The sequence below is a fragment of the Dipodomys merriami genome, unplaced genomic scaffold (genome assembly GCF_024711535.1).
Source record: "Dipodomys merriami isolate MVZ:Mamm:240054 unplaced genomic scaffold, mDipMer1.0.p SCAF_3, whole genome shotgun sequence".
Taxonomy (NCBI): Eukaryota; Metazoa; Chordata; class Mammalia; order Rodentia; family Heteromyidae; genus Dipodomys; species Dipodomys merriami.
The window spans coordinates 109671965-109696362 of record NW_027204492.1 but is presented as its reverse complement, the minus strand read 5'-3'; the positions used below and the strand labels follow the sequence as shown (position 1 = coordinate 109696362).

At 41.7% G+C, this 24398-nt stretch overlaps 1 protein-coding gene across 7 annotated transcripts in view; it reads right to left on the bottom strand.

The window, feature by feature from the left end:
• Window positions 1-24398, bottom strand: part of Sh3kbp1 (SH3 domain containing kinase binding protein 1) — a 334803-nt gene that overhangs the window by 51244 nt on the left and 259161 nt on the right. For all 7 annotated transcript variants that reach the window (XM_070040761.1, XM_070040765.1, XM_070040763.1 and 4 more), the window contains 2 exons: window positions 15423-15530; window positions 2999-3050 (listed from right to left, as the gene is read on the bottom strand). In XM_070040761.1, coding sequence (XP_069896862.1) covers window positions 2999-3050; window positions 15423-15530 — 160 coding nt within the window. The remainder of the gene's footprint in view (window positions 1-2998; window positions 3051-15422; window positions 15531-24398) is intronic.

Below are 24398 nucleotides of genomic sequence, written 5' to 3'. Positions count from 1 at the left end.
TCCTCAGCACCACATAAGCAGAAAAAGCCAGAAGTGGCACTGTGGCTCAAGTGGTAGAGCGCTAACCTTGAGCTGAAAAGCTGAGGGGACAGCGTCCAGGCCGAGTTTAGGCCCTACTACTGACAAAAAAACAAAAACAAACAAAAAAACAAAAAAAAACCTCTGAGTTCAAACCCCAGAACCACAATTTTTGTTTTTACAAATAAGGGGTCATTGGATATTATATTATGTTATACAAATAAAAAAGGGAATTTACAAGGACCTTGATTCCATCTTGTAGCCATTATAAAATAAGGTCTGGAATTGTTGGATACCCCTCTCATTAAGAGGTGATATTTATATGCCCTTGTTTGGAGTGTGGCCAGGCTTGGAACTCCTTCGACCAGTGACTTCTTCTAAGGCCTCGAGGACATGAAGCTTATACTTTATTTGTTGGAATACTGGTTTAAAATGCAAGCAATAGGATGTGGGACAGAATTTTAAATTGAGGGATATGCAGATACGTTACAGTGTTTCTTCTTCAATCCTTTCTCTCAAGTATGAGATTATCCAAAATATATCACTTGGTATTTCATCTTTACCTACATAGACTGCAACTGTTTCCTCACCTGAGGTCCTCATAGGTGCACTAGCCTCAGGTTTTAAGATCACTTTGGAAATAGATAAAGCACAAAGCACGCTATAAATTATAGGTTTGCTTGGTGCTTGACAAACATCTCATATGATCAGTCTCAAAGATGAGTACTTGGCACTAAAAGCTCCATTAGACTGTCTCAGATGCCAAAATATTTTTTGGTGCCAAAAAAATTGAGGGGTGGTCTTTGAACTAAGGGCCTTGAAGTCGTGGTCTTTTCTGCTCATGGCTAGTGCTCTGCTACTTAAGTTGTGCCCCTATTTCTGGCTTTTTTTGCTCGCTAATTGGAAATAAAAATCTTTTGGGTTTGGTCTGCTTGGGGTGGGGTCAAAACATGATCCTCAGATCTCAGCCTTCTGAGTAGCTAGGATTATAGGTGTGAGCCACTGGTGCCTCATAAGAATTTTTATTTTTTATTCCACTGAACACATATTTCATCTGAGTCCTTTTAATGACTCACTATAAATTAAATACTGTACTGCATCTGATTTATACCAATTACATACTTGGGGTTCTTTTGGTAAAGGAAAGATGGTAATGGGGAAAATATTATCATCTCCTCCTTATCATAAAGCAGTTTTTTCCAAGATCCTTTAGCCTGATAAATGAGCAGTATTTATTTACCACACACAAGTCATCTTGCTTTACAGGCAGAAATTCATCACAAACATTGTTAAAATTGTTTCAAAAGAGTAGGAGTTTGCCTACCTTGCCTCAATGTGGTCTCCTAATGATAAAGAACAAACTCACTGTCATTCCGAGGGACAAAGATAGACCATTGGTCTATCTTAAATAATCTTATTCTAGTTAGTGTATTCTAGACTGCCTGAGTATTAGACTGTTTGGTTCACCCCCTTGGACTCCAACTGGCTGTCAAGGCCTCTTGGGAAAGGGATCTTCAGAGAACAACACATAAATAGCCTGCTTTAATCTCAGCACAATAAAATATTTATATAGCCAGAACCACTAGGTGGCAAAATGGAACTGTTCAATGCCAACAGGAATGGGGGCGGAGCAGGAGATGAAATTAACACTCGATTTCAGGGCTTAAGCTCTGCAATTCCCAATTATGCCCAAGGGAATTGGAAAAAAAATGGGGGACCAAACTGGGCTTCCCCCCTCCCAAAACTGGCAGGCCAAAACAAGTTTGAAAACATTTATGAACAAACCAATCTAGAAAACTTCTCATACTTTAAAGTGTTACAGAAACATAATTGTGGATGTGCAAAGCTAAAATTATTTCTGCTCTTTTTCTCTTTAAGTTGTTTTACAAGTTTTTGTTTTTTTTGTCGGTTGTGGGGCTTGAACTCTGGGCCTGGGCACTGTCCCTCAGCTCTTCAGCTCAAGGAGAGCGCTCTACCGCTTGAGCCACAATGCCATTTCCTTGTTTTACAAGTTTTATTAATGGATATTAATTGTATAAAATAATGGGTTTCATTATGTCACTTTTGTACACTTACATACTTTGATATATTCACTTCTTTGCGCCTTCTTTTGTCCCCTTCCCCTACTTAGGTGTTACTTTTCTAAAATGCCACTTAACTAGTTATTCATGGAGGAAATTTCTTCTCACAAAAATAGAAATTAAATTGGGAAATATATGAGTCATCTCATAGGTTTTTTTTTTTTTTTTGGTCGGTTGTGGGGCTTGAACTCAGGGCCTGGGCGCTGTCCCTAAGCCTCTTTGTGCTCAAGGCTAGCACTTTACTACTGAGCCAAAGCGCCACTTCCAACAAGTCATCTCTATAGGAATTCACTGTGCAATGAATTATGCAATATCTAATATCGTTAATTTTTCCTGGATTATTCCACCTTAATATCTGAACTACATAGAAAAAGTAAACTGAACTCTTTCCAAGACTAAAAATGAATCAGGAGGAACACTATGGCTAGAAAAACATCTTTTCATGGGGTGGGGGGAGGTTAAGTGAAGGAAGTGCAAATTTGGGATAACCAAAGGGGGACAGGCATTGAAAATCCAGTAATGTGGGGGAAGCTGTTCTCCTCCCTAAGCGGGCCTGCAATCTAGTGCAGGTGAAGCGGGACAAGGACAGCTTCTCTCCTTAAGAGCAGTTTGTTCCAACAAACAAAACCGGTTCCTTCAAAAATGCTTCCTGACCATTCTCATTAGGAGCCTCAAGTTTTGCACTGTTTCAAGGATTCATTTTGGTAATTTTTTGTTTGTTTGCTTTTTTAAGGAGAAACAGTAGTATATTTAAAACCTGCCTGCTGAGACCACATAAGTTCCCAATTTGGCAATCTGTGGTATCTGAATCCAGGAATCTTGAGCTCTGTCAAGGAAAATTTGAATATAGGCAAAAGAAAGATGAATTCTTTATTTGGTGGAACTGCAAAGTACATTACCTGCCCCTTGTTTCATGATAGGAGCGGATGGAGGAGGTGGTTTCTTGGGCCTCTGAAAAATAATCAAAATTAAACCACATGAGACAATGTTGGCAAGCTGTCCTCTCACAGAAGGACCACAGACATTGTTTTCTATGTGCATTGTGGACAATTTAGAGAACCTTTCCAAAAAATTGAGCAATTCTCTCTCCAGGGACGCCAGCTTTTGGCACCTCTAAAAAAAAAAACTAAAATAAATTCAGTCGGCAAAACAAAACTGATCGACAAATGAAACACCATTTCCCCATTTCTAAATTTGTAACAGCCTTCTGGAAAAGCACCGCTCAGCAAAAAATGGCCTGAAACCAGCCAGCACAATGGTACTCCTACGCTGAAACTGCATTTGCAATTAAGATTGAATCTGCTGAATAACCAAGCAATTCAACCAGAGTCACTGTGAAGAGAAGACTCAAAATCCGATCTACTGTGGCTGGGGGAAACCTTTAACAAAATGCAGGCTAAGAGTCCACTGCAGCCAGCCAGGTCCTAAGCTTCTGTCTCCTTCTATGCTGAGTCAGATAGGCCATTTGTGAGGTCATCCATGAACCAGTTGTCCCCTGTCACATGCAATAAGCTGAAACCGAGAGTCTCCCTCTCTCTTAGTTTATTTATTTTTAATCATCTTTCCAAATCAGCTGCTATTTTGTTTTTCTCTCATACAGTCACTCTGTATGTGATGGAAACAGTAATGCAATCAATGGTATTCATCTCTGAACTGGTTCCAGGGTAGCCAGGGACTTCCTTGTCACCCAAGATGGCCTGCAGGAAGGAGATGGATGGATGATTCAGTGGTTGGAAAATTCAGCCAGAGCATCATCTTGGAAAGCCAAAGTGCAAAAGGGCGGGGCTGGGGGGGGTGGTCAAGGGCAAGGGGAGAGCATGCACATGTCACAATCAAGGAAGTATGGGAATGGGGAGGGTTGGAGCACATGATCTATGTGGCTGCCAATACTTCTCCTTACCTTTTCTGGGTATCATAGACTTGTGATTTTAAGAAAGCTCCATGGAGTATCATCTCTTCCCCAGAAACATACTACTGTGCCATTACTAAAGGGAGCAGCAAAGGTACATGCCCAGTCCTGACTATTTTTTAACTTTGAATCCCTTATTTGTGCTTACTATGGTCCTAAGTTAGCACTCTATCTTAGGCTATTATACAGGGCTTTATTTTTGAATTTTTCTTTATTTCAGTTAAACTTTTTTTTTTTTTGGCCAAGCCTAGGGTTTGATTTCTGGACCTGGGTGCTGTCCGTGAGCTACTTTGTTCAAGACTCGCACTCTACCACTTGAGCCACAGCACCACTTCTGGCCTTTTCTGAATAGTTATTGGAGATCAGAGTCTCATGGACTTTCCTGCCTGGGTTGGCTTCAAACTGCGATCCTCCGATTTCAGCCTTCTGAGTAGCTAGGATTACAGGCATGAGCCACTGGCACCAGGCTCAGTTAAAACTTTTTATTGTGAAGAAGTCATTGTAGATTCTTTTTAAAAATTATAGACAAGTCTGCACATCCTTTACCTAGCCCCTGCCTCTATCCCATGGCTATATCTCACAGAACTACAGTGTGGCATTTGGCAACAAAACATCAATACAGTCTTTTTAGTATTATTCCAATTTGCTGTTTTACTAATACCTGTATATACATTGAGCAACTATGTTATGATAAAGTCAGGAGAAGAAAACAGGTATCAACTTTCAGCTAATGCTTTAATCTCAACTATGCTACAATAGTTAAAGAAAGATAAAAAGATGGGAAATAAATAAATTTGGATTGGGCAAGGTAGCATGTCTATAATCCTAGCAATAAGGAGGTGGAGGCAGAAGGATCATGAGTTTGCAGCAAAGCCTGGGCTACACAGTCGAGATCCTGTCTCGAAAAATAAAAAAAGAAGTAAACTTGAAGTGTTGATCTCTGACTAGTAGATTATGAATGTATATGACTATGAGTGTATGTTTCCTTCTTAATGTTTTTCTGTATTGTTCATATGAGTACAGACATACTTTATTATAAAAAAGCAAGCTAGGCAGGCACTGAGACACATGCCTGTAATCCTAGTTACTGAGGAGACAGAGAATGGGAGGATTGTGATTTGAGGCTAGCCAGGGCAAAATGTTTCTGAGATCCTCCACCCCCATCTTAGCCAGCAGTTGGGCGTGGTGGTATATGCCTGTCATCACAGCTATGGTAGGAAATGTAAATAGGAAGATTGTGGTCCAGGATAGCCAGGGCAAAAAAGTGAAACCTTATCTCAAAAATAACCAGTGCAGCTGGGCGCTGGTAGCTCACACCTGTAATCCTAGCTACTTAAAGAGAATAAGATCTGAGGATCGAGGTTCAAAGCCAGCCGGGGCAGGAAAGGCCATGAGATTCTTATCTCCAATAAACCACTCAGAAAACCAGAAGTGGCACTATGGCTCAAGTGATAGATGGCTTGCCTTGAGCTGAAATTGCTGAGGGACAGCATTCAGGCCCAGAGTTCAAGCCCCATGACCACCAACAACAACAACAAAAAAAACCCAGTGCATTTTTTTAAAAAGTGCTGGAGAATTGGTTCAGGAGGTAGAGTGCCTGCCTAGTAAGTTTGAAGCCTTGAGTTAAAAAAATTGCCCCCAAAGCCACACGTGACTTCTGGTCACCAGGGCAGTGCATGCATGTTTGGGGTTATCATTACCTTTTCTATAAGTTGTACCAGAACATCCTAAGTTCTTTTAATTTGTACCATTCCTTCAAATAAAGAAATTTGGTACCTAAAAACAAACAAAACAAAACAAAAAATTGCATCTCCCTCCCCACTAAAAGGAACCTCCTCCCATTGCATATAGGCCCCGCACTGAAGTGTTTTTTATTTTGATTTTCTTTTTAAATTGTTATTGTAAAAAAAATTGTTATTGTAAAGGTGATCTACAGAGGGGTTACAGTTATATAAGTTAGGTAAAGAGTACATTTCTTCCATTAATCTTTCCTCTTGGCTCCTTGTCAGCTCCTTCCAGCATTCTACTGACTCTTCCCTATTCCTTTCTCCCTTCTCTGTCTTTATGTAAATTAGACTAGGGACAGATGTGTGTTTACCTAATGAAATTACCACTGAAACTCTGCCAATTAACATCTCTTTACTGCAGGACCAGAATAATTTCTTATTCACAAATCTGGCAACACTCTATGGCCTTGCTCTTCCTAGATCCCCACAATGTCTCCCATCCACAGACATCTTCACTCACTCCTTGATGGTATGAAATCTTCTATAAAACCAATTTCACGTGAGTCTCCTCTAGTGGGAACTGTTAGCCAGTGACCTTGCCTCAAACCACACACACACACACACACACACACACACACACACACACACACACACACACACACACACACACACACACACACACACACACACACACACACACACACACACACACACACAGACAATTATAAGTCATCATATTTACACACACACACACACACAGAGACAATTATAAGTCATCATATTTACACACACACACACACACAGAGACAATTATAAGTCATCATATTTTCCCAGATTACTGGGCAAAGAAAACAAATCTTTTCATGTTGTATCAGATTTGGCATGCAGCAGATTCATGGGATGTGGCATTCTTGGGGAGCAGGCATGGGGGGAAGGGAAAGGGGACAGAGGAGAAGGGGGGAGGCAGGAAGGGAGGATGGGAAGTAATGCATGAACAGATGTGTGTATGTGTGTGTGTGTGTGTGTGTATGAAAAGCGTGTTGACACACACGTGTGAATGTGGCTAAAGGAAGTGGCAGAGGAGTGCGTATGTTGGGAGATGGGCCTTTTGTGGAGGCAGACAGGGCACACCTTAGAAAGGAAGGGATAATGTAAACTATCCATGCATCGACTATGCTGGATCAGTTCTAGCCAGGGGCCTCCTATGTTTATCAGCAGATAGGGTTCATAGATGTTTCATTGCATTGTCCTTGTTCCTTTGACTGACGTCAATTTCTCTTGTTTTACCTAACTTAAGTCATCATGTGTTCTCAGGTAAGAAAGAATCCATCTTTTCCAAGACAGGTAATTTCTTTGAAGGTAATTCTAGGCAAAACTCAGAGCCAGGGGTCCATGGAACTCTACACTGCCCCCAAAAGATGAATGAGAATTACACCTGGGCCTTTAAAAAAAATTGCAACAATAATCAAAACAACATTGAGATATCACCTCACTCCAGTTAGAACGGCAAAAATCAAGAACTCTAACAACAACAGATGCTGGAGGGGATGTGGACAGAAAGGAACCTTACTTCATTATTGGTGGGAATGTAAACTTGTTCAACCACTTTGGAAAGCAGTATGGAGGTTCCTCAAAAGACTTCACATAGAACTCCCCTATGACCCAGCAATCCCACTTTTGGGCATTTACCCAAATGTTTACAAACAAGACCACACTAAAGCTACCAGCACAACTATGTTTGTTGCAGCATTATTTACCATAGCTAAGATATGGAACCAACCCAGATGCCCCTCAGTAGATGAATAGATCAAGAAAATGTGGTATATATACACAATGGAATTCTATGCCTCCATCAGAAAGAATGACATTGCCCCATTTGTTAGGAAATGGAAAAACTTGGAAAAAATTATATTAAGTGAAGTAAGCCAGTCCCAAAGAAACATAGGTCCCATGGTTTCCCTTATTTGCAATATCTAGTATATGTATGAGTCAAGCAGAAAAGGTCAGATAATGTGATGTCAGGAAAATGAACCCTTAGATATGTATTTTAATGTTTTTTTCTTTCATGCATGTGTTTCTAATGCATCTATAAGATTATCTCTTTGTTGCTTTGTATGTCCCTCCCCCATAGTATCACCCCTGCTTTCACTATATTTGATGTCAGTATAACTTGTTGAGGAGATGGGGAAAAACCAGTTGTTTAAGGATACAGGTGGACCTGTTGCAACAATGAGAAGTACAAGTTGTCATGTCCAAAATGAGCTTTACAACGTCGGTGCGGGGGGGGGGGAAGGAGAAGGATGGGGATTGGGGGGGAGGGGGGAGGCTGGGAAGTGATGTGAAGGGTAAACAAAGGAGGAGGCTGCAGTGCTTGGTAAGAAATGTACGCATTATCCTGCCCATGCAATTGTAACCCCTCTGTACAGTATGTTCACAAATAAAATAAAATAAAATTTAAAAAAATTGCAACAAGAAGATGGGGAGGGGGTGATAAGAACTGAGGATGCAGATGAGGTAAGCCTCTAGCAAAAAAAAAAAAAGAAAGAAAAGAGAACCATCACAGAAACTCACTCTTCTCAAAGAAAAAGACATGAGTAGATCATTGAGTTGATTTGTCTCAAAATGGCCAACAGTGGCTAGGTAAAGGAAATGGGACTAACCATCTTCCAGGTTAAACAGCAGGTCAAGGTGTCCTCTGTGAAGTTTAACATCCCTAAGAGAGTTCCTTTAGGTACACACAGACAGAAACATTCTTCTACTCAGGCAATGGTAAGAAAAAATGTTTTACAGGCAACTTATTCCTCTTCCATGGTGAAAATGAAACATGCAGGCTCCAATTTTTATCTTACCCAATTAAATGTTTCAAAACGAAAAAGCAGTGGATGTTAAAGCCACAAATGATCAGAAGAGTCCCCTTTATAGTTGACAAAGTGAGGCCTAGAAGGGTCACGACAACAGCTTGTTAGTAGCTAGAGGGGAGGGCAGAACTCTTGGTCTCTCAACATCCACACTGTAGGAATTCATTTAAAAAGAGCCAACAAGAAAATGTCAATAACAAAAATCAATGAGCCAACATTTTCTGATTTCTGGGACAGCTAAATACCTTCTGTGGGCTTTATGCATGCAGCACACATACACCTAAGTATGTGCTTGTCCACATCTATCACTATGTAGAGTTGTTAGCTTGAATGGAGACACCTACATTATCCTTCAAAGGACAGATAAGCTAGATTGGATTATTACCAATACACTATCAGGAAAGAAATCTGAATGGAGTACAGATGGCAGGAAAGCAGAAGAACTGAATCTTCCTTTTGTTTGGCAAGACCACCAAACCCCAAGCAAAAGAATTGTCACAATGCTTTTGTCATCTAAAGCTGGGTGCCAGTGGCTCATGCCTAAAATCCTAGCTACTCAGGAGGTTGAGATATGAGAATCACAATTCAAAGCTTGTCTAGGCAGAAAAGTCCATGGGACTCTTACCTCCAATAAACTACTCAGAAAAAGCCAGAAGTGGCACTGTGGCTTAAGTGGAAGAGTACTAGGCTTGAGCACAAAGAGGCTCAGTGACAGCGCCCAGGCCCTGAGTCCAAGTCCCAGGACTGGCAAAAAATAAAGAGTTGTCATCTGGCTTTATGCTCCACTGGGCAGTAATTCTGCCACTTTGTCACATGATCCAATTTGTCTTAAGAGTTCTGTCCCTCACTATGTGTTTTATTGAAAATAACCAGAGGATATACTCTGGTAGCTGGATATATTTATCAGATGTCTTAGTGTATTGGAAGTTACAGGGGTGGGGAATATCTGGCAGCCTGTATAAGACCTACAAAATCACTTGCTACATAATATGTATGCTTCTCACAGGCTGCCTGTAGCCGAGTCTGCTGTATTGATTATTTTGTATGTAGCCTGCAAATGATGTTATAAATATCCAAATGGCCCTTGGCAGAATAAAAGTTCCCTATCTCTGCCAGAATACCTAAAATTGAGTAATTAATTTTTTAAAGGGAGGGTGTGTTTTGGCTCAAGGTTGTGGAAGTCCAAGAACATGGTGCTTGAAGTATTAACTCATGGCAGAAAGCAGAAGGGGAAGTGGGTACAGGTAGGCGTCATGCATGTGAAAGAGCCTAAGGGAAGGAACTACACTTGCAAACCACTCTCTTCTTTTTTCTTTTCTTTCCCTTTCTTTTTTGTGGTTTTTTATTTTTTATTTTTTGGTTGGTCATGGGGCTTGAACTCTGGGCCTGGGCTCTGTCCCTCAGCTCTTCAGCTCAAGGCTAGCGCTCTACCACTTGAGCCGCCATGCCACTTCTGGTTTTCTGGTGGTTTATTGGAGATAAGAGTTGCACAGACTTTCCTGCCTGGACTGGCTTTGAACTGCAATCCTCAGATTTCAGCCTCCTAAGTAGCTAGGATTATAGATGTGAGCCACTGGCTCCAGGCTGCAAACTACTCTTAGGAGAAATAATCCAGTCTCAAGAGAACCAATCTAGAATCTTTAGAAATTCATTAACTCATTCATGAGGGTGGAGCCCCCCCCCCCCATGACCTAACTATATCTTAAAGACCCTACTGCCTCCTCCCCAGTGCTGCACTGGAGACCAAGCTCCAACATAAGTTTGGATGGAAGTAATCCATATTTCATCCATAGCATTGTGGAGGGGGGAGGGAGCTTTGTTAGGGGAATATGGTAAAGTTCTAAAAGCAAATCTCAACTTGATGTTGAGCAACTTTGGACCATAGAAAACCTCTCCATACATCCAGTTAAGTTCTCTGGAGGCGGAAGAAAGGACACAGGTGGATAGTCCTTCACCAAGGCATCTCCTCGCAGTTCTAGAAATATACAGGCGGCTCTGCCCAGCCATCCCCGCTTGCCTCTGGAAGACCAGCCACATTTCTGAAGGGTGCAGCAGTTGGGGATATGCTGTGGGGAATGCCAGGTCTGTTACTGCCCCTCTGTACCTTCCAGGGTCCCAGCAACTGCCTGTCCTGTCCCCTGCATGAGATTCTCAGAAACCACTTGGTAACCTGCTCTTGGGAGGGTCTCTTCCTTGTTTCCTCAATTCTGATCAATCTTTATACAGGCCCATCCAAACTAACAGCCTACTGAGTGGTTACTTGGGGTCTGACATTCAGGTGTTCCCTCGTTTGCTTTCTGAGTTCCCCACCTTGATTCACTCCTTCACTCCATCTACTCTATCATGGAAGTGACACCCCAAAGATATGCCCAGATCCTATCTCCAAATGGAAGTACCATCTTTGTCTTGGGAGGGGGCATCCAACAAAACAAAAACCAGAATCCTTGTCCATCCTCTGACTATTCCTCCTCTTTCATAGAAGTTCAAGAGAGAACAGCAAGCAGGATAAGAGGGTAGAAGGAAAAACAAGTGTACCTGGCACCACAGGACCCAAGGACAAGGGATTTCTCGACTGCCAACCATATACCATGCATACTGTTAATCTCCATGAGAAAGAAGCTTGGGACATAGGCTCTGTTGTCAGAGATAATGTTCAGAATGAGGGATGAGAGAGTACCTGGGCTCGAAGTGAAATCAACATATGGCTCTCTTGGCAAAGCTTTCCCTCTAGATGTGAGGAGGCCTTCAACAATACCTGCCAGGCCTTTTGTAAGAACAGCAAACTCTCAAATTCAGTATCCTTGCCCTGCAGGATAAATGTGGTTTCTGATGGAAGCTGGCTCCTAAGGAAATAAGCCCATAGGAGGCACATGCTCAGGACAGGTAGAACCATGCATTCACCTGGGGTGACATCTCAGTTCTTATTCCAGTTAGGAAGCTGGCAGCCTTTGGCCCAGGCAAGTCTAAGAGTCAGCAAAGGTGAGCCTGCATCATACTTGCGGGGACATTTCCAAGGCAAGTGTCGGAGTCCCTGTGGCTAAAATGCTCCCCTGTGGCACACTCACTAAAAAACCACCCAAGGAACCTTAGCAATGCCCATTTCTGACATGGCACAACCTCCAAAATAGCCTCTCACCCAGTGAGTACTACAAAAGCAATGCTACTTCCAGTGATTTGATCTGTTTCTCTTATAAAGACCATAGCCTGTGACTTCCTTAAAACATTCTCTTTTAGAAGTACTATCTTTCAAAAAAAACCTATTCTAATTTTTTTCTTTTCCTAATAACAGTGAGAAAGAAGTTGTTTCTGTTATTTCTGAGAATCCACATTTCCTATTATCTTTCAGTAACAATGACAGAGCATACACCTTGCTTCATTAGAGCCTCTGAAGATTTAATCTTTCCACTCTGAGGTTTAATTTTACTATGAAGGCTCAAAATAAAACAAAACATCCACTGAATCTAGATTCTTTTCTCATACATAGCTTACATAATTGCTCTGAAGTATGCACCAAGAAATCAATGGGTGGTCTCCTAGAATATCTTGAGGAAAAGCCCCCTCGAGAGAGAGAAACAGACTGAGACAGAGAGGCAGAGAAAGACAGAGACAGAGAGAGAGAGAAAGGGAAAGGAAAAGGGAGAGGGAGGGATCTGTTAAATGCTCATGAAAAAGACCACCAGGAATTTCAAAGGGCTTAGTGGTAACCAAAGAAATCATGCCAACCTCATCAGCATGCTTGGGTAATGTCTGCTGAGTCAAGAGACCTGCTGTGGAAGAAATGCAGTTTGCTTCTGTCTGCCCTAATCACCACAGACTGTCCTCTTTTCTGGGTGAGTGACTGCAACCTCAGCTACTAGCAAGGTAAGATGACATCTGCTAAAACGGGAGGTAAAATGTTTCAGACTCTGCCGTTCATATAGGGTGTGCATGTTAATGATTCTAATCATCTTTATACTGTCAGCTCAGTAAATGGCAGGTCCATCCCCAGCCACATTGTCACCAAGTCACCAATGTTTTAGGTGCAAGCAATAAAGACTGGCATAAAAGCCAGTGCAAAGCTGCTTGGCTAGCTTTATAGGCCAGTGGGGGATGGGAAAGGATGCTACACTGTGAATTTTCTAAAACTGAAATGTCACATTACACAATCACTTCTCAGCTGCAGGCATTACTTTAGCTGACAGGTATGACCATTGTTTCCCTAAAATTGGGTTTTCTACTTCTCAGGGGCAAGGTTAAAAGAGCTGGTAACTGCTTGTCTAGGGTTCCAGAGATGCCCATGGGGCCCTAAAGAGCATATATGCCCAACAAGCAAGCCAGCACCGACAACTTCACTCTCCCTTGGAAATGCTCCTCCTAATACCTTATGTAACCTAGTGCTTCCACAGACTCTATCTCGCCTGAATGAATTTAGTGCCCTGGTAAAATAAGTCTCAGGAACTAAAAGGCTGAGAGCAGCTACCAAAGAAATAATTACAGATTTTTCCCAATTGTTAGTCTAGGCAGACCTGATGATGCATATGTGGAACCCGAACACTCGGGAGGCAGTGTGGGAGGACTGAAATTTGAGGCTACCCTGTATCACACAGCAGGATAGTGTCTCAGATAAAAAAAAAGGTCTAGATTTTATCCTAGCCTTCAATACTACACTGCATTTCACTATAAAAATATGAGGGTGCTGGAGGTATGCCTCAAGTGATAGAGCACTTGCCTAGCAAACACAAGACCCAGAGTTCAAATCTCAACATCATCAAAAATTAGTAACTAGGAGAGGTGGTACCTATGTTAATTACATCTACTTAGTCATTGTAGTCATTAGCTACAAAGTATATACATGGGCATCTCCTGGAATCTGGGGGATTGGTTTCAGGATCTCCTGTGGATACCAAAATTCATCCATACTTAATTCCCTTATGTAAAATACTGTAATATTTGTGTATGACCTAAGCACATCTTCCTGTATATGTGAAATTATCTCTAGATTACTTACTGTCAAACACATGACTAGTTTTCTTACTCCATTTTTTTTAGAGATAATGATTTTAAAAAGTATGTACATGTTCAGTACAGATGAAAAATCTAAAAAAAACTCTTTTTGATTTGTGTTTGGTTAAATCCATGGCCATGGACCCTGTGGATGTAGAAGGCTAACTGCACTTGAAAACATTAGGTTGTACATGATAAATACATGCAATTTTGTCTTTCCATTAAAAAACAAGCACGTCAAGTTGCCTCGATCAGCAGCAAATACCTAGTAGGATAGCATGCTTACTAAGACTCTTTGGCCAAAGGGAAGAAATCGCCATGAAGGTTTGGGTGTCTCAAGGCTTTAGAACATAACCAGCTTTTACCAACCTTACAAGATCATCAAGGACACCATAGGCAGAATCGATGACCCCTTAGCTCCACTACTCAGGCCCATCCACACTGAGTAGCCTTTTAGAAAGGTCTGGCAGGCTTCCATACCCTTGACTTGCTGTTCAACTGTGAGCTCACAATGGCAACTGTGGCATGAGCCACCAGTGCCCATTTCTAATCAACCACCATGATGACAACCCCCAAAGATTCAATAATACTGAACCAATGATTGAATGAAAATCAAACAGAAATGTAAGACAGTAGATCTGGAAAACATATGAGAGTAGAAGGAAGACAGGGGCATTCTTTACTTGCTTGTCCAGACAAATGTGTGAGTATATTCTTAATTGCTGTTCATCGATGTTCTTAGTTGCATTTGGATTCCCAGGGAAGCCACAGTAAAATAACAACAACAAAAAAACCCACTGGAGTCAGCCTTCTAGTATTACTTCAAAATTGTGGTTGGAACCTTTGCCCAGTAACATACATGGGGAATATATCAACTGGCAGATACTGTGCTAAGGAATTCAAGTGAACCATCTCAGTCAATCTTCTCAATTGTTCAATATAATTCAGACACACAACCTTGGCCATAGTACAACTAAGTGACAGAGGAAGGATTTGAATTCACTTCCATCTGTTGTTACAACCTTGAGTTAGAACCACTACACTCATTCCTCTGTCTTCTTATTTCCAAGCATTTCTTATCCAATAACTACTAAGTGTTTAGGATCCATTTTTCTCAATAACTAATTTATTGATAACTGACAACCTACTGTTGGACTATTATCATTAGTAAAAATGTTTTACCTGATTTTTCATGGTGGAAATTTCCTTATTCAATGCTCAATTCTTCTTGGTTGTGTGACTTTATTTCCCTCCTATTCACCAAATGGAACACCCAGGGCTCTCAGTTTATTTGAAATGTGTTAGGTACTATAATAAGTGCCTTACACACACTATCTTTTTTTTGGGGGGGGGGGGGTTGTCATGGGGCTTGAACTCAGAGCCTGGGCGCTGTCCCTGAGCTCTTTTGCTCAAGGATAGCACTCTACCACTTTTAGCCACAGCATACTTTCTGGTTTTCTGGTAGTTAACTGGAGATAAGAGTCTCACAGACGTGCCTGCCCAGGATGGCTTTGTATCATTATCCTCACATCTCAGCCTTCTGAGTAGCTAGGATTACAGGCATGAGCTACTAGTGCCCAGCACATTATCTTGTTTATATCATGCATTATCTTTTTTATACATGCAACCTTAGAATAAGGATTACTCTCACCAGCTGACAGAGGAGTTCTACGAAGGGCTTGTTACAGGATGTTGGCAGCCAACAGCTCAGAACTTAGGCCTGTCATACATTCAGTGCTGTTTAGCATTGTATCGAACTTCCCTCATCCCCCATCCCAAGTTCCACTGTGGGAGTCATAATTCTGATAGCATACAAGGCATGAGACCAAAAACCATGAAAACTTACACTCCCTTCCTTGTCAAAGTCCGGTGGAAGCAACTTCACGAAGTTATCAGGAAACACTCCTCTTCTACCATTGAGCTCTCCTTCCCACCAGCCTGCATCAATGCAGTCCTAGAAATAGGAAATTAGAGTGTGAGAAATGGGGGCAAACACTCAGAGAGATATGACATCCCTTTATGACATAACAGAAGCCTTTTCCTTGAGGTGGACATCAATATGGCAGTAGTTACTATGGCAGCATAGACTCCTAAATCAGAGGGAAGAACAAATTCTTAAAAGTGCCAGAGCTGTCCACTGGGACTCCAAACCCAATGCGGCCTTTAGATGCTTCAAACCAATAAAGTCTTCTTTTTTTATTTCTGTAAAGATGAGAGGATATGTGTTGTTTGTTTTTTAGTTTTACTGAAATAAAAGTATTTCATTAACAGGGAAAGTTACATACACAAATGTCCTCTGGTTAGCCTGTCATTAAGCCTGTCAAAATTAAAAATTGCAACAGTCAAGCAAGCAAAAGAAAAATCACACTTTATGTAAGCTTGTTAACACATGGCTCTCATTTTGATGTTGATGGGGCATAGTTGTCATGATGAAAGGCCCTTCCTCCACCTTACAGAAATTAATGTTTGCTTACTAAATGAAGAAACCTAGCTATTCCTCCAGATAAAATCTGCTTGCCCTTTGAATAACTTTTAGTGTTTGTTCAGTCATCAAATGTCCCTTGAACACTTATTTTGTGCTGGGCACTGAGCCAGCTGCTAGGAAGGAGGGAATAAGCAAGATTAGCAAGAGCCTAGCCTTCTCCAAGGTTCCATCCTGACCTTAATGACTCTGCGGGGTTCCCTTAGGCACTCAACCTCAGGCCACAAAACTATTCTTAGTTTCTTTCCTTTTCAATTGATCATTAGTCCAATTCATTCTAATCTATCTCCCATCTGTCACTCAATCCAGAACTCACCTGCCAACTGTAAAATTCATCCCCTGAGTATCTCACATCTCTTCCTTCCTGATATATGGACAATATACACACCACTGTAAAGTATAGCATCTTTTGAGTTAAAACATAATACTCAAGATTTGTGTCGAAGAAATTCTGGCTGAAGCCCAAAGTGAATGAAAACTTTCCAAAAATTGCTGGTAACACAGAGCTCTTTTAAAGCTACAATTGAGACAAGAGGATCACAAAGAAAAAGAAGGTATGTTCAGGGTCTGCGGAGAGACTCTATTATCATCTACAGTACTCATCAAGCCAAGAAAGAAGCTAGAAGGGTTCAAGCATCAGATGTAGATCCCAAGAGGGCCATGGCTTATATAATTCAGTTGTGCCTTTCTTGACCAGACGTTTCTGAAAAGTGAATTATATATCTGATTTTTTCATTATTATGCCCACTCAGCCCTTTTTAGAATGCTCCATACAATACATATCCATGGAATCAATGAAGACTCTTTCTAACCCTGAGATCTGTAATCTCCTGCAGTGTAAAACCTGAGTAACTGTAGAACAAGATGGCCTCTATCTGAACCCATGAGGATTCTACACAAGGTTTACCTCAAGTGAGACACAAATATTACTACACCCCCAGGGAAGTATCTGTTGCAAAGATAAATTAACCCTTTAGAAAAGAGTGCAGATTTTAGAGATTAATCTTTAGTCACAGATTTAGTGTTGTTCCAACACTAAAAAATAAATACAAGTTCAGAATTACCCAAAATAAAACAGGGCTTCAAAAGACTTACAACATGAGAGAATGTTCATCTTTCTGGGGAAAAAAATGACAAGAAGTACAGGTAAACAGTATGGCCTTTCCTGGTACATCACCACTAAGTGATCTAACATCAATCCCTGAAGAATAATTCATAGAGAGGTTGTGGTGGCAGGATTTGGTAGCTTCTAAGGTTTACATAAAGATCATCAATGATCCTAGACAAAGTTACAAAGGAGGCAGGGAGTCAAATTTCTTTGCCCTCAATCCTTAGAAATCCTTTTGAAGCTGTGTGCTGATGGCTCATTGCCTCTAATCCTAGCTACTCAAGAGGTTGAAATCTTAGGATCATGGTTTGAAGCCAGCCAGGGCAAGAAAGTCCATGAGACTCCTACCTCCAATTAATTACCAAAAAGCTGTAAATGGAGCTGTGACTCAGTGCTAGAACACTAGCCTTGAGCAAAAAAGCTCAGACACAATGCCCAAGCCCTGAGTTCAAGCTTCCCCCACATACTAGTCTTTCAATCCAGAAGGTTCTGCTGCCAAGGAGATTCCTGGCATATACTTTTCTTCTTAATTTTTCTTCTTCCTTATTTTAAAACCCAGCTTGGAACTTGCCTTTAGGAAAGTGGCCATGGCAAATGCCTGATCTGCTCTCTAACACACAATAACTGTGTTAATTCCTACGTCACCATATTTATCCAACAAGCATCCACTAAATGCAAAAATATATTTAATTTCTGTAGATAATATTAGATTGCAGTGTCATGATCCCTGACCTCAAGAGCTTAGAGTTGTATGTAAAAGATAGATACAATATCCTGCAGGGTACTTTGGGGTAACAGATATCAACCAAGTCCTCTAGTTCCAAAATAAAAGGGAACCTATAATGTGACTATAAATCTACACATAAACACACTAGGTGGTAAGCAAAAAGTTACAAGTGAACTAACTCAAGTGTAGTAGACTCTATGGGAAATACAAATCGTGTAATTCTTGAAAAAGACTAAGTCAAAGGCCAACAAACTGAGTATCAGGAAATGAGTACTTGCAGGGGCCAAGGGGAGAAGGGTGGGAGGGGAGAAGGGGGAGAATGCAGGCAAGAATTCACTGTATATACCACAGAATTGGGAAATATAAGGGAAGGGGTGGGTTGAAGAGGGGAGAAGATACTAAAGTGATGACACAGATCAAGATGCATTGTACACATAAGCTGTTTTGGCAAAGGGCCAATAAATTAAATATATAACCTAAAATTAAGATAAGTAAGGAAAAGGGTGGGCTGAGAGGTGTGGGTGAAAATGTTGAAAGGGGTAACATTGATCAAGACGTACTACATTCATAAACAGTTATGGTGAATGGCAACTCCTTTGTATGACGTAAAGATAATAAAATATTTTTTAAAAAATAAGAGGAAACCATTAACAACTTTTCAAACAATCTTTACTTGTTTGAATAGTTTGCTTATGTAAAGATCGGACTTTTCTACACATTCACTTTTGGATCATAAAATGCACATGAATTTTTAATACTACAGTTCTTTCAGACTTTCTAAATGGTGCAAAACTATGTTTGACTTCAACCTGTTGCAAATAATAACCCAACAACGCCTTTGCTCCATGTATTAGAGATTAAGGTGAATTTTAATAGGCAAAGGCCTATCCAGAATCACTTGAAAATCTATGCATAACTATATAGGAAACTATTGCATAATAATGACTCATTTTTCATACCTCTCTTTGGTAATGATTGGCTTGGATGGGTCATCTATACTCTGCTCCTTAAGGAAAACACCCAACAAGGCTAATTATCATCCAATGTGAAGCAGAAGAGGGAAAGCACAAAGGGAGAATAAAATATGTCAAACTGTCCTGATTGGATAAGAATAAACACAAAAGGCCCATAGATGATGTAAGCAAGCACAGAGGAAAAAGAAAACTACCAGTGGATTGAGGATAGTAAGAGGAGCTAAAGAGCAAAGCTGACACTGGACAGAAACCAGCCTTGAGGTCATCATGCTTGGAAAGGGACGGAGATCGAGAGAGAACCATTTCCCCTAGCAACAGAAGCTAATTTAAGAGAAATGGGAATAATCTTGGCAGCAAAATGAGAACTGGAAGTAAGTCCTCTTCAATAAACTAGACAAAAGAACTAGAATTTTGATGGTAACAACAGAGAGAATTATTTGTATGACTGTGCTTCAAGAAGTGTAAAATGGCAGCAAATTCCACTTATTTCTTGAGGATCAAAAATGTACAGAATAGGAGAGGAATCAGGAGAAAAAAAATCATCATATTTTCACAGGGCTCCCAAGCTCAGAGCCTTGTAGAAGAAGCAGATGCAGCGAATCAAAATGGAGCAGAACCACTGTCAGGAGAAGCCCTGCAAGGAGAGAATAAGGGAAGCAGTAAAGCAGAAGGGGAGGCGAGCAGGAGAGGAAAAAAGGGAAAGGTAGGATCAATGAGAGTGAAGGAAGGGATGGGGGGAGAGTGGGAAGCTTGGTCCCAGAAAAGAACATTTCACAAAGTAAAGCTTAAGCCAGGTCCTGGTGGCTCACACCTGTAATCCTAGCTACTCAGGAGGCTGAGATCTAAGGATCAAAGTTCAAAGCCAATCTGGGCAGAAAAGGCCTTGAGACTCTCCTTCCATCTAACCAGCAAAAAGCTGGAAGTGCAGCTGAGAAGGTAGCTCAGTGGTAGAGTGCTTGCCCCTCATGCATGAGGCCCTGAGTTTGATTCCTCAGCACCACATAAACAGAAAAAGCCGGGAATGGTACTGTGGCTCAAGTGGTAGAGTGTTTGCCTTGAGCTGAAGAGCTGAGGGACATTGCCCAGGGCCAGAGTTCAAGCCCCACGACCAACAAAAAAAGCTGGAAGTGGAAATATAGCTAAAGCGGTATAGCACCAGTCTTGAACAAAAAAGCCAGGTAAGAGAGTGAAGCTCTGAGTTCAAGCCCCAAGGCCAGCATGAAAGGGAAGGGGAAGTGGAAGGAGGGGAAGTGGAAGGAAGAGAAAGGAAAGGAGAGAGGAAGAAAAGGAAGGGGAAGGAAAAGGAAAGAGAGGGGAAGGGGGGAAGGAGAGGAGAAGAGGATAGGAGGGAAAGAAAGGAGATGGGAGGGGAAGGAGAAATGGAAAGGGAAGGAAAGGATATGAGGGGAAGAGAAGGGGAAGGGAAAGGGAAGTAAAGGAGGAAGGGAAAGCAGAAGGGGATGGGAAGGTAAAAAGAAGTAAAGGAAAGGGGAAGGAGGGGAACAGAAGAGGAAAGGGAATAGGAAGGGGAAGAAAAGGAAAGGGGAAAGGGAAGGGAGAGTGGAATGGGGATGAGAAGAGGAAGGAAAGAAAGGAGAAAGGAAAGGGGAACAGGATGTGCAAGTGGAAGGGAAAGGATAGGGGAAGGGAAGAGGAAGAGGAAGAAAAAGAAGGGAAAGAGGAAGGGAAGGGGAAGGAAAGAGAAGGGGAGGGAAAAGGAAGGGGAAGGGGAAAGGGAAAAAAGGAAAGAGCAGGGGAGGGGAGAGGAAAGGAGGGAAGGGAAAGGGGAGGTGAGGAGAGAAGAAGAAAGGGAAAGGAGAGGGGAAGGGGAAGAGGAAAGGAAAGAAGAGGTAGAAGAGAAGGGGAAGTAGAGGGGGAAGTGGAAGGGAAAGAGGAGGAAGGGGGAAGGGGTAGGGAAGGGAAGAATGAAAGCTTAGAGCAAAGTTCTCCAACCAATGGATACTGAACATTGACACAAGGTATGAGGGGGAAGGGCAGGGGGAAGGGGAAATGGGAAAGGGAAGGAAATGGAGAAGAAAAGAAAAGGAAGAATTAAAGCTTAGAGCAAAGGTCTTGAACCACTGACATTAAGTATAAGGTATAAGGTTAAGATTATACCCGTGAGTGACACACTAGTGGAATGGAGGAAGACTGTCAGCTAGGAAGAAGTGGATGTCCTTAAGACAAGTTAGAGTTGAGTGAAGGCCGCACTGTGTAGCTGACCACTGAGGAGAGAGGAAGTATGGCCAGAATATTTTAACTTATTTCCAAACCTGGGACACTATCAATAAAAACTCCAAGTTCACAGGCACAACCTGAGATGGATGGCTAGTGGATTTTCACATTCTAATAAGGACAAAGAAAGCAGTGTAGGTAAGGGAGGAGATTGCCTGTGAATGGAACAGGAGGTGAAAACAAATTAGAGTAACATGTAGAAGAAAGATTCCAGGAAAACATATTAAGAAATAAGCTCTGTTGGCATGAAAGCAGAGGCAAGGATACCTGCAGCCTTACCAAGAATATGATAAGAAATTATATTTCCCATACAGGGTGTTCACTCTGCCATGAACAGGCCCTCAAAATGGCCAAAACGGTTTGTTTCTCCATACCTTATGAGCAGGCAGATATTAGAACAAAATGCAAACGTCAATTTTCCTTGTAAGGAATCACCTTGTCCACTACCTCAGGCTATCTGCTCCCTGATAATAGTCTGGTAGAACAAAGCAGCCCTTGCTTATTTTGCCTATATGGAACTTAGAGAGATGAAGAAGGGAGAAACACAGGCTACAGGACTAGGGGTGAAAACCCTCCAGATCTGTTTCTTGCTACATATGAAAATCTTTCCAAGATGGAAAAAGGATCACAATTAGCTCCCTAGCTGTTGTTATTGCTGGTGCAGGAATGGCACTGATTGGCCAAAGTCCCTCAGAGATAATGTGACCAGGAAACAGCCTTCTCTTCCTCCTCCTTTTTTTTTGTATTACATGTTAATGACATGTTTCCTAGAAGACTCTGAAATCCTTTTTCCAAGGAAGATGGCTTTCTCCACGTGTCAGGAGTTACCAAATTCTGCCTACAAATATTAGGAAATGCAGGCTGAATGGCTCCTTAAAGATGGCTGCTAATTGTTCCCCATTAAATCTGGGAACGCCCTTAAAAATGCTTCTTAATTAAGTTCCCATGTGTTCGTCATGTGACTCAGCACGCTTTTTGAGGGCATTAATAAACCAGTCCTACTCCCTTCTGCCTGAAGTAAGCCAATTCTAGTCCCTGGCATGGACCCACACACTTGGAGGGGGGCCCAGGGGAAGGAAGCCAAGGCCTTGGGGGGTGGCTGAAGAAGGAGGCTATGCCCAGACTTCCATATCGTTCCTCAGTCTGATGGATCCTGCCAGCATAGCCCCAGGCAACCTGGTGGAAACATTCCAGTGCTCTACACAGCCAGAGTGCCAGGTACATACTGACAGCCACTCTCTGACAACTGTTGGCCCAGTAAGTGGCATGTGAGCAGCAGTCGCCAGTGTGATCTGATGTGTCTACCTCTACGCTAGGCACTTCAAATCTTGAGAAAGGACACATTTTTCCACCTGGCCAGGAACTTGGTTAAAAGAATGGGCCACAACCTCATTTGTTTGGGCTGGTTTTATCCAGAGTTCAAAATGATATAGTAAATGAGTGGCTCTCACATCTGCCTGCGCATTTAGAATCATCTTGGAATTTCTGAAGAGGCCAATGCCTACGCTAAACATTACCCCAATGAAGTCATAAATTCTGTGTATGGGAAATCAGTGCTATTCATTCTAGTGTGCAAGGTGAGAAACCCTGAGTTGCTCCAGTGTTTCTCAAACTTTGATGCATATCCTTCTCACTTAAGGATCTTGTAAAAATGCCAATTTGGATTTAATAGGTAAAGAGCAAGTCCTAGACTTAAGCATTTCTAAGAATTTACAAGGTCAAGTCAATGTTAATGCCTTGTGGACCATATTTTAAGTAGCAATGTTCTCAAAAAGGGAAAGTTCCTTGAAAACAAGGATGTATCTTCATATCCTTATAGCCATCAAATATTCAATATGGTGTCTGGTACATAGTAATTATTAGTAAGTACTGGTTGCATGAATGAGTAGATAAATGCCCTGAACTTCCTCCAGAGTGATTCCACATTTCTCCAACTACAAGCAGCAGTATGGTGACGTTGCACAAGAAGCAGACATTAAGATTCACTCCACAGAGTGTCATCTATACAATAAAATTTGCCTGCTGAACAGAATTGACCTTATTTTATTTGCCATCAATTATGATCAAAATATAAAAGGTACCGCTTTCAAAGGTGGCACCCATTTTTTCAGAAATTACGCATTCTTTGAGCTCAGAGAGGGACATGCAGCTTGGAAATGGATATGGTAAACCGAAAAATGAAAAGGTAAAAATGGATTTGTCACCTGTTCTGAAGAACTCTGTCACTTCTGGTGGTCACTAGTCCCCACACTCCCTAGCACTGATTTCCTAGAAGTAAGTCAGCATGGCTGTTTTCTCAGATGGCTGAGATATCATTCAAGGAGAGGTGAGTGTTGAACCATTTCGATGTGGCTGTTAAGGGAACCTCAGAGTGTCCCAAGGGGGCTTGATATCCTCACCATCTACCAGTAGTAAGGAAAATGATGTCTAATATTTACTAAGGAATGCCTTCTGCCTGGAGCTCGAGGGAGGGGGTGGGAGTGAGCAAAAGCTCTATGGAAGCGGAAGCCTGTGCTTGTTAACACCTCCCTAAGAGATGCAATTATGCTGTATGCCTGGGACTGTTGCTCAGAATTTCCAGCATCCCCAAAAGTCAGCTATTAAAGCAGGCTCAGCACAATGGTCTATATCTTAGTGTCAGAAGAAATGCCTGCAGACCACAGATAATAGGGAAAGCCCAGGAACACAGTCCTAGAGAGAAATACACTCACAAAAATGCCACATTCCAAATGGCGGCGTGTAGGAATCATCGAGGTTTAGGCAGTCATTCAGTCTATGGTGATACTAGAAAGTCATAACTCGGTGTTCATCCACTCATAAAAAAAAACTCCTGGCATCTTAGTGGGCAACAATTTATATGCCTTGTTATATGAATTTCTGATTTTTTTTTCTTTTTTTCTTTTTTGTCGGTTGTGGGGCTTGAACTCTGGGCCTGGGCACTGTCCCTCAGCTCTTCAGCTCAAGGTGAGCACTCTACCCTCAAAGCCCCAGCACCACTTCCAGTTTTTCTGGTGGTTTCTTGGAGAGGAGGGTCTTAGAGACTTTCCTGCCCAGGTTGGCTTTGAACCGCGATCCTCAGATCTCAGCCTCCTGAGTAGCTAGGATTACAGGTGTGAGCCACCGGCACCAGGCTTGATTTTTTTCCCCCATTTTATATATTGTATAACTACATGGATAACAAACAAACAGCAGTAAGTACAGTTTCTTACTGGTCATGCCAATATTAACTGAAGCATGTAGGGATGCCTAAAAACTACTCAGAAATGCCCCTTTATCTTTTATAAGTTACCCATACC